Here is a 14,482-nt window from a genome sequence, read left to right on the forward strand (position 1 = left end):
CAGGGATCGAACCAAGGACCTCTGTCTTGTAAATCTACCGCACATACTAGTGCCCCACGAAGGCCGTCAAAAATAGGTAAAGTAAAGTCGGTGGACTGATGGCATGGTTACAAGAAGCCGCTGGATGCAAGCGACTCAAGACCTGCGATGTTTCGAAGTCGATAGCATAGTAATATAGTATCTAGATACAAGAGGCTTATATCCAGCATGTGGACGTCCATCGGCTGAAAATTAAGACGATGAATGATGATAATAACTTACGGGGTACCCATGTCCAAGCACGGTCCAAAATCCGGGGGACGAAATTAGGGATACCATGTTTGATTGCTCCCGCAAATGGTTTTAATTCATGCGGTGAGAGTGTGTAGTAAATTATGCCTCGAATAGTTGCCAATTCTCCGAAGTGCTTCCCCATCAAAGCACCTGTGACACACACCTATCAAAGAAAACTAAAAAACCATAGGGTTTGAAAAAAGATATCAAAGTAAGTGGTATATCAAGTCGGGTGAGTCCCGTGAAAGTATTTTCTATACTTAAGAAATAATAGGTATTACTTATTATTTTTTGTAAAAGCTACCTCCTTTTAAACCGAAATCAATCGTAAAAAGGAGTCTATAAAACAATTAAATATTTCATATAGAAATCGAGAAACGGCTAAGGTAGAGCCTTGATCGCACCAACTGTATTCCTGCTGTGATTATGCCAGGAACTCCTCCATTAAAAAGCTATGTGGTTCTATGGTGGTCCTGACACTATACCTACCTACTATATTTTTATTTTTTATATAATAATCTTACCGGCGATCCTCTTAAATAAATTCTTTGAAGAGAAAAATAATTTTAGGAAATTACTTGACAATTAATATATAATCTTGACAGTTTTGCTTTGCTTTCGACATTGACTTTTAGTTTTTCATTCTCCAAAACAGTTTTATGTTGGCTGTAACAATGAGGTACCATTTCACGCAAGTATGACCCTATGACATCGATCTCCTACTTATTCTATGAGGTCAATGCCCTATGACTATGAACATGAAGGTGAAACTAAATAGTATATTTTGATAATATTTTAGTTTAACGAGGCAGTAAAAAGCGAGCGAGTATTATCTCTGTTCTTATCTGTCGTAAGCGATCACGTTGTAAATATGTTTACATTATATACAAGTCAATGTCTAACTTCTCTAACTTCGTCCTACCGTTTTACTTTTAACCATATCAATGGATCTTTCGAAACTTGATTCAAATAACTAGGTACCTCATAATTTTAGCAAATTGCTGAGTTGCTCAAATTGGGAAATCTAATTCGCCCATGTGTACCTACAGAGTGTGATATAATAGAAGACGTTTAACACATATTGGTGGAGTGTGTTTGGAACGAAAGGGAGAGATATTGTAATAATATTAATTTACGAGAAGTGGGTGAATGTAACAGAGTCCTAGGCCAACCGTTATCTAAGGGTGAAAATGTTTAATTTAAGTAAAAATGTTGTTTTAATTCAAGTAAGTTAGCGATTAATCCTGTGAATAAGGTATTATATTATATGTATAATGTGGCTGTATGGCAACACTGTGCAAGAGTGCAGTGTAGATACCGACTTCCGCCGCCCGACGGACTTCTGTCTCCGCCGTCGTCGTTGTGACCCATATTTTATTAACTGATAGTCGTCGTCATGCCAGAATGTTGGCTTAGGTTTGTTTATTCATCATTATCAACCCATATTCTGCTCACTGCTGAGCTCGAGACTCCTCTCAGAATGAGAGGAGTTACGCCAACAGTCCACCACGCTGGACAATGCGGATTGGTTTCTCTGTTAACTACGGCTTTCAATTATTATTAAAACTACAATCTTTTCATTTTTATAAATATATTGAGGTATTCCGAGTGCCTTGAAAAATATCCAAAAAAAAATTCCTAGATCAAACGTGAAAGTAAAATTACCACAACCCATATGCGTACCTACGAGTACATCAATATCGGTCCAGTCGTTCTGAAATTATTTGTTTACAATCGAATGTTTTTTTTTTGTTAATTGTTTTGAATACCTAGTTATTTTTAAATTTGAATTTCATATAACAGTATTTGTTTAAGACAAAATAAAATAACAGCCAAATGTAACGTTGTTATAATAGATTAAAATTTATTATGTACTTTTATACACCATAATATATTATATTACAGCTTTACAATATTCTTATATACATCATAATATGATATTATACCGTCGATTGTACACAAATCCTAACAAAATGGAAAGACATTCCTGTAGGATTTGTGAACAATGGAACTGCTACCGTGTCACCATTGTCAGCAATTCTGATTTTTTTATAAAATTTTATTCACGTCTCACATTTTATCACAGTAATTCCTTGAATACCGCATTTTTTTCTTCAAAATATCTGTTGAGCCGCATTTCCGCGTACCTGAAAAAAAAATTACAAGAATTCACAATGTTTCAATAGAAATGCTAAAGAGCGATGTTTTTCTATGCACAAAACACGATGTGGACAAAAACGAAATGTCCGCTAAATGTACTTGCTAAAGTCAACAAAAACATAACCAAAACATAATGGTTTTCATTAGAAGTATTCAAGTTGGTTGGTTTTTATTTCTACACTATTTTCAGGCTTTCCTACACCGAAAGTTTAGTAAAAACGAAATCCAAACTCTTTTGTTTATCATCAGCCTATTTTTTCATGACCCATTATAGATAGGTACTAATTTCTCATCTTACGAGGGGAATTAGAGTTTAGGCCCGCCTAGCTACTTCAATAAGGGTTGGCGGGCTTGGTAACTGACAATGTTTGCTTGATACAGTCAGTTTATACCAGCAATCAGCAACGATGCTTTTTAGCGGCAAAAGTTAGTATGGTGGTAGTACCTAACCCCTTCTCTGGACGAGCTTTGTCCCAAACAGCTCTGTTATTTTTAAATCTCTTGTCTTACTAGACACGGACATAAGTTAGTTATTTCTTCTCTAATATAGTCTCCAAAGAGTAAAAAAATCTTTTTTAAGTTTGGTTGTACTGTTCTATAACAAGACCACCAAGACTGTTATGGACCTGCCAATGCATATCTTTAAGCAATGTGTTAAAAAACATTACTTAGTCGAGCTTACTACACCATTGATGAGTTTCTTAATGATAAAGGTGCTTGGAGGCCGTTGCTACCTTCACACAGGAAGTAAAACTATAAAAAGTTGTAATGTTATTATCATTTGTAAATTATAATACTGTATGATTTGTTTTTAAAAAGAGCGACTGTTGAGTTTCTTGCCGGTCTCAGCTGAACCTGCCTTCCGGACCGGTGGAAGATACTTTACAGATATGTGAATAACTATAAATGAATTTTGAATCTCCATGGAATAGAAACGCGAGTCTTACCCGCCAAAGTCGAAGTCAATTGCGGACAGCTCGTATTGGACCAACGACCAAATGCCCCACTTAAAATGAGACACCAGAGACAAGCGTTGTACTTCTTTGTAAATGTCCTCAACTTGCGTTTGGGGCGGCGACGGGCTATCCAAATACTCAGCCAGATACACCCGTATCCAGTTCATTTGAAAATCTTTGCTCGGATAACGGCTGTAATCCATGTTATCAATCGATATACCTGAAAAAATTCTTTTGTCTCAAATCTGAAACAAAGTGACCTTGATATCTCTATTGTATCTACATATACACAAAAAAGAACACCTTCACGATATTTGTATAGAATCATCGTCACGCCAACTATTCAAGAGGGTAGATAGAGAATAATGGCCCTTTGCCTTGTAACTAGAGCACGGAACGTGACGAAGGTCGAAAAAATGGTGTTAGATTTGCATAAAGTTTGAATAATATCACAGTTATAGCAATACTGCCCATGTAATTTAACAAAAAAACTTTTCTAATAATTCCTTAGAGTAGGCAGTGCATTTTAGCATCTAAGAAGTGCACGTGCCCACGACATATCTCGTGAAGACAAATCAACCAATTGTGACCGAACCGGAAATATCGCTCTCTTTTTTTCGTCCCAACGCAACGATAGACACATCGATATTTCTGGTTCGGCGCTATTGGTCGCGAGATGATAATTTGTCTACACGAGATATCAAGATATGTCGTGGCGAGCACTCTACTGTTCGCTGCGGCCACTGGTCGTGACGTGACCATAAAGTGATAACAATATAAAATATCGCTATTAGCTTATGTTTTAACATGATGCCCCTATTACATGAAAAAACCAACCGATTTATTTATAAGATTTTTTATTATACCTACTCGATAACTTGGCATCAATAGTAAGTTATAATGTTTATACGTAAGTTCTGCCTCAATTGATAAGTCCATGAAGCATAGATAAGGAAAAAATACCTATTAAAATTGTTAATAATTCCAATACGATACCTAATTTGATTGCCAAGCTATTGACAGTGAACTCCGCTAGTTGTTTCGGGGTTTTCACAGTAGGTATTTAAAACGACTTCAAAATATGTTTCAGAATACGACCCATACATATTGTTGAGTATTGATTTTCTAAAATCTACTGAACCGATTAGGATGAGGTTTTCCGTATTTAGTAGTTAAGTATAAACTTTTCAGGGAATGCTTTAGTATATAATTTAAAGGTATTTTAAAAATTTAAATAATTAATTTTGTAGTGAAAAATTTGATTGATGAAACAGTTGAATTTACAACAACGTTTTTGATGAAATTAAATTGTAAATGATAGTGTATAAATGAAATTGTAGATAAAATAGACGTAAACACGATTTTTTTCTTTGTTCTAAATATTAATATATTAAAATACTTACCAACAAATTCATTAAAATGATTTGCTATATCATAGGCTTGATAATTATATGAGGCATATTCGTAATCTATGAAAGAAACTGTCCCTTTAGATTCGTTGTAGATCACGTTTCCTAGAAGCAAATCATTGTGAGCAAACACAATTGGGCTCTCTGTTTTTATAAGGTGTGATTTTAGACGTTCAAATTCTATCCTGAGCCTTGTTATTGATCCAAAACTATTTGTAAATCTACAACAGTCCATAAAAGTATTGTAATTTTAAAATACTTGTGAAAAGTGTGCACATATAACTTAAGAATAATTTTAATAAAACATTCGAGATTCGAATATGTATAGGTAATATATTAGATTCTAATAGTTTGCCTTGTGTATTTTATGGAAAAGGATTTAAGTCTAAAATGTATTAACAGTGATGCAATTTTTCACCAATTTGATTTCGTTCATGAAGCAAATAGGAACAAAATAAAAATAATAGAAACACCTTCAAGGCAAGCATGAATATTGTAATGTTCTACTATATTGTGCACGCCAATGTTAGACATTTTTGTTTTTTAGCACGCATCATAACATTGTTGTCATAATGTGACACAATTTATATTTTCTTAATCCCAGATCTTGTATGATAACTTTTAGGGCCTTATCATACTAGCGGTTTGCCAGTGGTTGGAAAGCGGAGCGGGCGCAAAGGCGTGGCGGATTCGCAACGTATTCGTCGCGGTTTTGTAGCGAATTAATCACGTACAGTACATTCAGTAACAAAATGGATTCTGACGCGAAATACAGCTGTTTTATTTTTAAAAAAAAACACAGATTTCTAGTTAAAAAAACTATAGCTTATTTTTTTTATTTTTCTTTCCAAACCAAGAAATCATAGCAGATTAATTTTTTGTCGACTAGTTAATATTTATAGTTCGTTATGATGATGGGCCTAAGATTTGAAAAGATCGTAAATTTTGCATACGATTTTGATTACACGATCGTACATCGTACAAGATATTAATGGTTGCGAGCCCGCTCCGGTTTGAAAACGCTTGCTATCCGCTAGTGTGATACTGTGTTAACAGTGGTTAATTACGTTTACATTAATTAATAAAGACAGAATATAATATTTACCTGGCATGTTTATTTGCGTCTGTAAATTTTTCAGGTATTAAACTTAGGAATTGTTCAATTTTGTCCCATACCATTGGTTCCTTTGGTATCTATAATTAAAAATTACTATTTTATTTTAAATTTACATAAAAAATAAATTATAATTTTCAAGCTAGTTAAAGCATAGGGGTTCGCTAAATCGCTTAGCGGTACATCTTAGTCGGTAGGGTGGTAACTAGGCACACCACCAAAGCCTCCCAACCAGCCAGACCTGGACCAAGAACTTCAATCGGCCCAGCTGGGGACCGAACCCAGGAGTTCCATGATATAATTCCACTGCGCATACCAATGCGCCACTGTGCCATAAAGCAGATAATTTTCAGTGGAAAAAATAATGTAACTAAGTTTATTCATTTTTATCTGTAGAATAAAGTTAGAACAAACATTGATAAGGTAATCATATATGTAATATGACAATTGTGTTGTAATACACATGTATTTCTTTTTAATCTTATCTAAGCAGAGTATTGACAAAATTATCTAATTATAAATTCTTGATGTATGAGAAACATAGTTTGTCAGTCAGTTATCCCTTTTAAAACAGATGATAAACATACTTTATTGTCATCAAATAGATAATAAACCAGATGATAGCCATATCCAATTGAAAAATTGTCCCGCCAGAAGTAATTTAAATCTATTTGTTAAGTACCTATTCTTTTGAAGGGTGATACTGATTGGTTAATACTTTTTACATTAGGTTGATTTAGTTCAACAAATAACTATAAATTATAGGTACCTATGTACTTAATTTACTTTATAACATTGAATTGAGAAAGTGATTTAATTGCATAAATAAATTAATCAAATTTCAAGACCTTTTTTGACCAAGAAATTTTTTAATGAATGCTATAATTTTTGTTTTGCTGGGAGCAACTATCATAGGTAGGTATTTATTCTAACAAACCAAAAAGAAATATTTTTCTTATATTCTGATCTATGAAGGTTTACAAAATATATTTTAAGCCTTATTGTAAAATACAAATTCAAATTAGGCATGTGTAATAACTTTTGCATAATAGCATCAAAAGAAATATGGTCCTTTCATATTGTTATATTCAATTTTGACAGTATAACAATATTTAAGAAAACCATTCAAGTTGTGACATATACTTTTAAATTACCTCTTCACCCAGTTGTATTTTGTGCATTTTAGCCATCTGTCGAGCCACAAGACGTGATATCCTTACATCAGTTACTGTCTCTGTGGTTAGAGTTACACCAGGGTAATACTCATAGGATAAACCATTTTTAAATACACCATAGATTTTTGGTGCCAATCCAGCTTTGTTAAGCACTGTTATGTTCCTAAAATAATAAATTAAATGTAATAGACACCATTATAGCTTGGCAAGTTCGTTCGTAACACTTCCGAGCGTCCGCGCGGTTCGGGAGGGGAGTAGCAATGCCTCCATGTAATGCAACTTCATACCCGCGCAGTCCTTCCCCTCCCGTCGCCCGCATATCATGGGAGTGTCATCAACGAACTTGCCAGACTATAGTAGAAGAATTTTGAAGAAGGTTCAAATCTGAATATAAAAAATCTGAAACAGTGAGCTGAATATAGATTGTTAACGATGATGAATAATGAGACACCATTAACCACACTACTTGTATTATAAAGATTTATTAATGTCTATTGTCATCATCATCATCAATATTGTTTTTAGTGACATCCTATGTAAAAAAAAGCATATGTGTCAAATTGAGAACCTCCTCCTTTCTTTTTTTTGAAGTTAGAAATAAAATAATAGGAAAAAGAGAAATATCAAAATAAAATAATAGATGAAACGAAAGAAGAAGAACTATTAAGAAAAGAAGAATAAAACTCATTTGATATACTATATTTTTTTCTAAAAATATTAAGGTATTATTAAAATATAAGGTATTATTCACAAAAATGCTTTGTGAAAATGTGTTTGTGTTTGTGACATTTTAAATGAATTCCCTTTGATGACATTATAAACAGATTCATGTCACATTTTTAGTCTAGTGTTGGTTGAACAGTGGTTTAGCTGCTGTATTAAGAGCTGTTTATTGACAATATAAAGAAAAAATACCACATTAAAACTTTTGAATCTAATTAAAAATTTCATATACAGTCTAAACTCTTTTGAAATATTTTTGTTAATGTTATTGTTTCTTTTGTTAGTATATAGTTATTGTTGATTGCTACCTGTGTTCAACATGTGCAAATGCTCTTACATTGTTTCTAGGAAATTTTAGTGATGTTGATTACTAAACGCCCTAGACACCTATGGTGTACTACCTATGTTAATTGTCAAATTCCAACTTTAAAGCTGCCACAATGGCCAGTAATAGAAGATATTAATTAAAATGTTTGTTAGTTAAACATTTCTTTATTCCCTCCAAGTAACAAAATACTATTTATAGTGAAATAAAATGCACAAGAGTTTTTTAACAGATGCTAAAAAAGCTAAAAACGCTGTTGTGTGAACAAGTACTAGGGAATGCTTTTGTTGTATTTCAACACTATTTTAACGTTTGTTAAATGCTAATGAGGGCTTAAGATTTATAGACAAACTGTACTAAATAATTTCAAACATATTTTTTGTAAAAAACCCACTGGATCAATGACCATATATTTTTTTTATAATTGTAGATAAATTAGAAAAATAAATATAAAAGTTACCTGACTTCAGCATCTCTATCAATAAGTAAATCAGTTTTGTTTCCGTATATTCTCACAAGCACAATGTTCTTATTATTTTCAGAACTATTAACAGAATCCAACTGACACGCAACTAATTTATTAGTAATTCCATCGGTAAACACCTGCAATTTTATATGATAAATAGAGCATATTTATACCAACACTACACTCAATAAATGAGAAACTATAAACGACCTTAAATTTAATGTTTCCCTGAGGCCACTCTGGTCTAATAGCAGAAAGAATTTCATAAATTCCTGTATATATATCCAACTCTTCAACTTCTACTGGAATATATTTATGACCAGCGGGATCACAAATTCGAGACATTTTTCAAATGTAATATTTGTAGACGCAGCTTGTATCGCTTGTATCTTCAACACTATTACTGACTATACTAGGTCGCGGCACATCGTATGCGCAATATTTATATGGCGATAATATTAATGTTAAATAATCATAAATTTACAGTAAGTTTAACTATCAATTTTCAACAGAAGTAGAATCTTGATTTCATTCAATTCAATGATAGTTGGTCATGTCAATTGTCAATGTCACCTGTCAAATGTCATTCTAGCTGTCAATATCACGATGGAAAAGGAATTGAAAAAAAATCAATACTATTTTATAGTCGAGTACGACCGAGTTGTGGGCGGTAAATCCAAAAATGGTCCATACTCGACTAAAATAATTATGTGGTTTGAACTATAGTATGATCATTAATCCTGCGAATTTTCTGACAGATGCTAATGTCAATTTGTAAAATAATAATACCATATTTATTGTCATAGTGATGTCCTGTTCTGTATAGGTAAAAAAATAGTACCTCACATCATTCACTCTCAAAGAGGAATTTTGAACAGAAATTTCTATCATAACGCTAAGTGACAGACGGTTGAAAGAAAAATTGTGTTAATTATGTAATTGACCAATTTTTTACCTATTTGCCCAGATCTCTGAGAGTATCACTACTTCAGATTTGAAAATTTAGAGTACCTAATGAAATTTATAATAAAACTAGCAGATGCCCGCGACTTCGTCCGCCTGAAAATCGATGTACATTTTCGACCCCGTCGCCCCTTCTATTTATATTTTCGTATGTTTTATATATAAAAACTATAAAAGCACAGCCCCGGCCGAAGGCCGGTGTAGAATAATGTGCGCGTTTTTTGTGCTTGGGTAAAATGCAAAGTCGTAGCCATCGTCGGAGGCCCTATCCAACCCCCGGCCGACGGCCGGCGTGCAATTAATTGTGTCTGCGTAAAGTGCCCAGCCGTAGGGCTACAATACGGTGAGCGGCCGAAGGCCGCGCGTTCCGTTTTCTGTGCATCGGAAAAATGCCCAGCCGTAGCCACGATCAGAGGCCATATTACAAATCCCCGCTTTTTTTTGATTGGGTAAAATGCCCAGCCGTAGTCACAGTCGAAGGCTGTATCATAAACTCCCGGCCGAAGGCCAGGCCACAATACAGTGCGCGGCTGAAGGCTACGCGTTCCGTTTTTCGTATAATAAAATTCTGAAATTGAGGTATAGCTCGCGTTTCGACCTCTAGTATGAAGTCAAACTACTGCTTGCATATTTACTGTGACATTACTTAGACTATCCACAGATTAAATACATAGAATATTCGATTACTGATCGATGTTTGGCTGTTTCGTCAAAAGAATCGATTCTTTTTATAAATTGTTTTTATTAAAAATTTGATAAAATTAAGGTTTAAATACTTTCAAATGAAACGTTACTCCATCTTTTACTAAACTACAAGTTTTTGGCCGTTTTTTAAGCCATTTAACTACACAAACCGGCATTTTTAGGGAGCTCCTTACACGACGAAAACGATTACAACAATGAAACATCTGTAGCAACAGTTTTTATAAACGCATTAGGTCATAGATTTTTGATCTTTACCAGAGGGGTAACGGTTAGCGAACCACGTACAGTTATTAATGGTCTAAGGTTTTGTTGAATGTCGTCTGTTTCTGTGGTGGTCTGTATAAATATGTTCCTTGTATTAATCTGTGATCTGGTGGTCTATTCCCATTATATTAATTTACTCTTTGTGGTCTGCATGCCATGGGAACTTGAAATCTTTATGAAGCAGCGCCATCTACATCCTAGATTTAAAATTCCAGGATAGTAAATTCAATTACATAAGGTGTGTATGTATTACAATGTTTTTAGAGATTTAAACCGTGTAAGTACGGAAAAAAACTGAAAAAAAAGAATTATTTATCCTTTTAATTTTGACGCGTGTGGATAATGGTGTGAATAGGAAGAATGTGTTTGTATTTCTAGAGCAAAGGGATTATTAAAGAAAGACAGTAAGTGCACATTAATTTCAAAAATGTTCCACATAGTCATTTGGCCTAGTGGTGCTAAACAAAGGTACGATCTAATAATCCTGAGTTCGAGCCCGGGTGAAAACTTTTTGTCTTTTTTTTTTGTTTTTCTCAATTGGAAATTCAGTTTAATCAAGAATTTCTCAATTCTTCAACTATTACAAAATCAAAAATCTCTCTCCTTTACAAAAATATGCATAATTATTTTTATAACATAGACGTCGGGTCTTCTCCGATCCGTGTAACACGGGGCGGGGGTACGGGCCTCGAGGCCTCCTTGCCCGGGCGTGTCGCGGGGATCTTTCTCCCCCGGTGTTTTCTTTCAACCCCTCCCGGGGTTGAGGCCAATAGGCCTACAGGTTTACTTTTGTATTTAGCACCGGTGGCCCCGCGCGAACTGCGATTTCTCGCTATGCTGCGTCGAGGCAGCAGCGGGCTCAGTTGGAGTAGAATAATAAATAATTTATAACATAATGGATATTATACTAAAAATACTGTAGCTAGTTACTAGATGGCGCTATCACAGGCGTTCCGAAAAAAGTTAGTAGCATATCTATTTCCAATAATACACTGTAATCTTTGGTGATCTGGCAGGGTTCCCAACTTAGGGGTTTTCCCCCAGATTTAGGGGGCAAATAAGTGAAATGGGATATTTTTAGGAGTCTGAAATTTTTAGGGGTATTTTCAGGGATTTTTTGCCTCTTTAATATTTTTAAATTGATGATAATTTTAATATTTCTTTCTCTACCTAGCGACTTATAACGATATATAATACGTTATTCTACAACCACTCTGAAGCAACTGGCGGCAATTTTCATCGAATAAAAAAAAATATTATATTAAATTTATTCATTGTCAACATGTATGATTTCAAAAAAATATGAATCTTCAGATAAAGACGTAATATTTTGTCTGTATTAAATATTGACTTTTGAAACATATTACATCATATTATTTCTAAATTATTATGAATTTATATTTTTAGGGGGACAACTCAATAATTAAGGCGATTTTAGGGGTTTTTGACACAAACTTTAGGGATAAATAAACTTTGGAGAGTTGGTAACACTGTGATCTGGTCAGTGGTTCAGCGGTGGAAAGAGTTACATAATAATTTTTTTCTCAATTTACGAATAGTTTAAATTCTTGAAAATGGGAAAGCATTTCGGAGAACTTGCGAAAATAAGAGGATTAATTACATATAGATTGTCACCTCATGAACAACGTGCATATGCAGGCGCTATATCTAATGGCTTACCAAACATCTTCCGCAGATTTCGTGAAAGTGTTTTCAGAGTTGCTCCAGGTATATATTTAACAATGTTGTATCAATTAAGTGTAATAGTTAGGTCCTTGCTGCTGTTTTGAGTTAGTGGCTTTAACATTTAAAAAAAAAGACAAATTTTAATTTTCGAACCAAGCACTTGTTATTTTTTTTCAACGCTCTAAGCAATAAAGCATGACGTTTTCTCGTTACTTACTCGTTGAACTTATAGAAAATTTTTAAATATAAAATCAAAATGTGATTTTTAACAACATTGGATTTATACAATCCTTTCAAAATAAATAACCAAATTGAAATATCATATTTTTAATGATATCCATGTATATCTTCACCCACCTAGGTATTTGAACATTTGTGTAAAATATTTTGCTTAAAAAATATTAATAATTTGTTAAAAGTAAATTAGGTGGTTTATTACTAATATCACATTTGTCATTGTTGGTATATCAATTAATAAATAAAGACTCATTCTGTATCATTCTTTATTCTGAGACTAACATAGAAACTATAGAAATTGACTGTATGTAAAGCTTCAAATAGTATCCTTAATAATTTTTTCATTTACATTGAACATTCTAAATAAGAGAGAGACTAGACAAATATCTTAGCATTCCATGGATTCACCGTGCATGTGGCAGGTCCATCGCGTGGTAGAGAGAAAAACACCGAGCAAAGTCCAGAACTTGTGGCTACTGGATGTAGGGTTAAGGATTTCCTTGCAATCGATCAACACTCCCCTTCTCTGCTCGTGTTGTTCTCCCTACCTATCCAAATTTGGTAATTATTATTATTATTACCGGACTCGGTCATGCTTTGTTTTGCCTCATGTACTCTTCTTTCCTATCTCTATTCTACACTACTCTACCCCTACCTTACCCCTACTCTACCCCTACCCTACCCTTCCCCTACCCTACTCCTACCCTGCTCCTACCCTACCTGGTTGTTTTATGGTTTTCCCTAAAATTATTCTATTTTTTCTCACCTTTTAAACCTTCACTATAGCTTCACGAACATTTCAAGACCAAAATAAAATAAATACATTCAGCCGTTCTCGAGTTTTAGCAAGACTAATGAACAGCATTTTATTTTTATTTATAAAGATAAATAGGTACATATTTTTAAAAGTAGACCTCATATTAAACTAAATTGGTCATCATTATTTTGGATTGTGACTATTACTTGTAGAAATCAAGTCTACTACTAATTGTTCTCTAGTTTAACATTACAAATGTATATTAGATGATTTTAAAAAAGTTTAAATACTTCACAGTGCCAAAAAATTTCTCCGACTTATGTGCAGCTGGGAAATGCAGCCAGTATTCTTGCCAACATTCCACATGTGCATTATTTGTATACCTATTAGGATTAGTTAGCTTTGGTTTTCTGTTGTATTCTTATCAACTTAAAAATTTAAAAAAAAAAAAATTACATGTATGTGTACACTCACCTTCCCTGCACAACATGTTCTCCGTGCACACTTAAACAATTTAAGATCAATAAATTACAATACCTACAAAACAGAATCACTAACGCGACTGGCAGCGTGTCGGTATCCACATTGCCTAAAAACCAACTAAACTCAAGTCATCAAATACCAACATTGATATCAATATTTATACTAACTATCATCAAATACCAATATTTATACCAACACTGATAGCTTCCCTCCACAAAAACATAAATAATGAATGTTAATACCACCCACAATCAAGCAACTTGTAACAACAGCGATAGGAATAAATAATAAATAAACATAACTAATTAAATATTTCCATTACAGCCTTTATTGTTGCATATATGATCTATGAAGGAGTGGAAAGGGAACAACACAGACTTTCAAGGAAGAATCCAGCTGATTTTGCTAATGATGTATAGATGTAATTACCAACATTAAAATATATTATGTAGAAAATTAATTAAATTATTGTATTTAATTTTTTCTAGTTTTAATGACTTCCTACTGAATGAAAAAAAATGTGATAACTTAAACGGGACGCTCAACAAGTTATAAATTAAACCTGCTGATATATGCATAAAGTGAAGCTAAACAGAGTGGCACCGTAACGCGTTACGTTACGAAGCAATTTAACCTCCCGTTTATTCATCAATGCACTTACAATAGCATCTGAATTACAGGGAACTCGGACGACTTAAAAGCGAAACCCTAGTAGCCTAGTAGAGAATACTCCAAGGTAACGGTAAGGTGGTAGTATGTCTGTTCTGTTGACAGTGAAATTAATGT

The 14,482-nt window shown here is 33.7% G+C and overlaps 2 protein-coding genes across 2 annotated transcripts; one reads left to right on the top strand and one right to left on the bottom strand.

Annotated features, from left to right (window-relative positions):
• Positions 1–2,112: 2,112 nt before the first annotated feature.
• LOC112053946 (ethanolamine kinase) lies at positions 2,113–9,152 on the bottom strand. Its single transcript, XM_024093568.2, has 7 exons — positions 8,812–9,152; positions 8,596–8,738; positions 7,067–7,250; positions 5,904–5,992; positions 4,793–5,019; positions 3,381–3,609; positions 2,113–2,420 (listed from the first exon to the last, which is right to left on the bottom strand). Exons 1-7 carry the CDS (start codon positions 8,944–8,946, stop codon positions 2,354–2,356), a joined length of 1,074 nt encoding a protein of 357 aa, XP_023949336.1. The 5' UTR covers positions 8,947–9,152; the 3' UTR covers positions 2,113–2,353.
• A 2,855-nt stretch (positions 9,153–12,007) lies between these two features.
• LOC112053938 (cytochrome b-c1 complex subunit 8) lies at positions 12,008–14,174 on the top strand. The gene is made up of 2 exons (XM_024093560.2): positions 12,008–12,261; positions 14,021–14,174. Exons 1-2 carry the CDS (start codon positions 12,108–12,110, stop codon positions 14,113–14,115), a joined length of 249 nt encoding a protein of 82 aa, XP_023949328.1. The 5' UTR covers positions 12,008–12,107; the 3' UTR covers positions 14,116–14,174.
• The last annotated feature ends 308 nt before the right edge of the window (positions 14,175–14,482 follow it).

This window comes from Bicyclus anynana, chromosome 6 (genome assembly GCF_947172395.1).
Source record: "Bicyclus anynana chromosome 6, ilBicAnyn1.1, whole genome shotgun sequence".
NCBI lineage: Eukaryota > Metazoa > Arthropoda > Insecta > Lepidoptera > Nymphalidae > Bicyclus > Bicyclus anynana.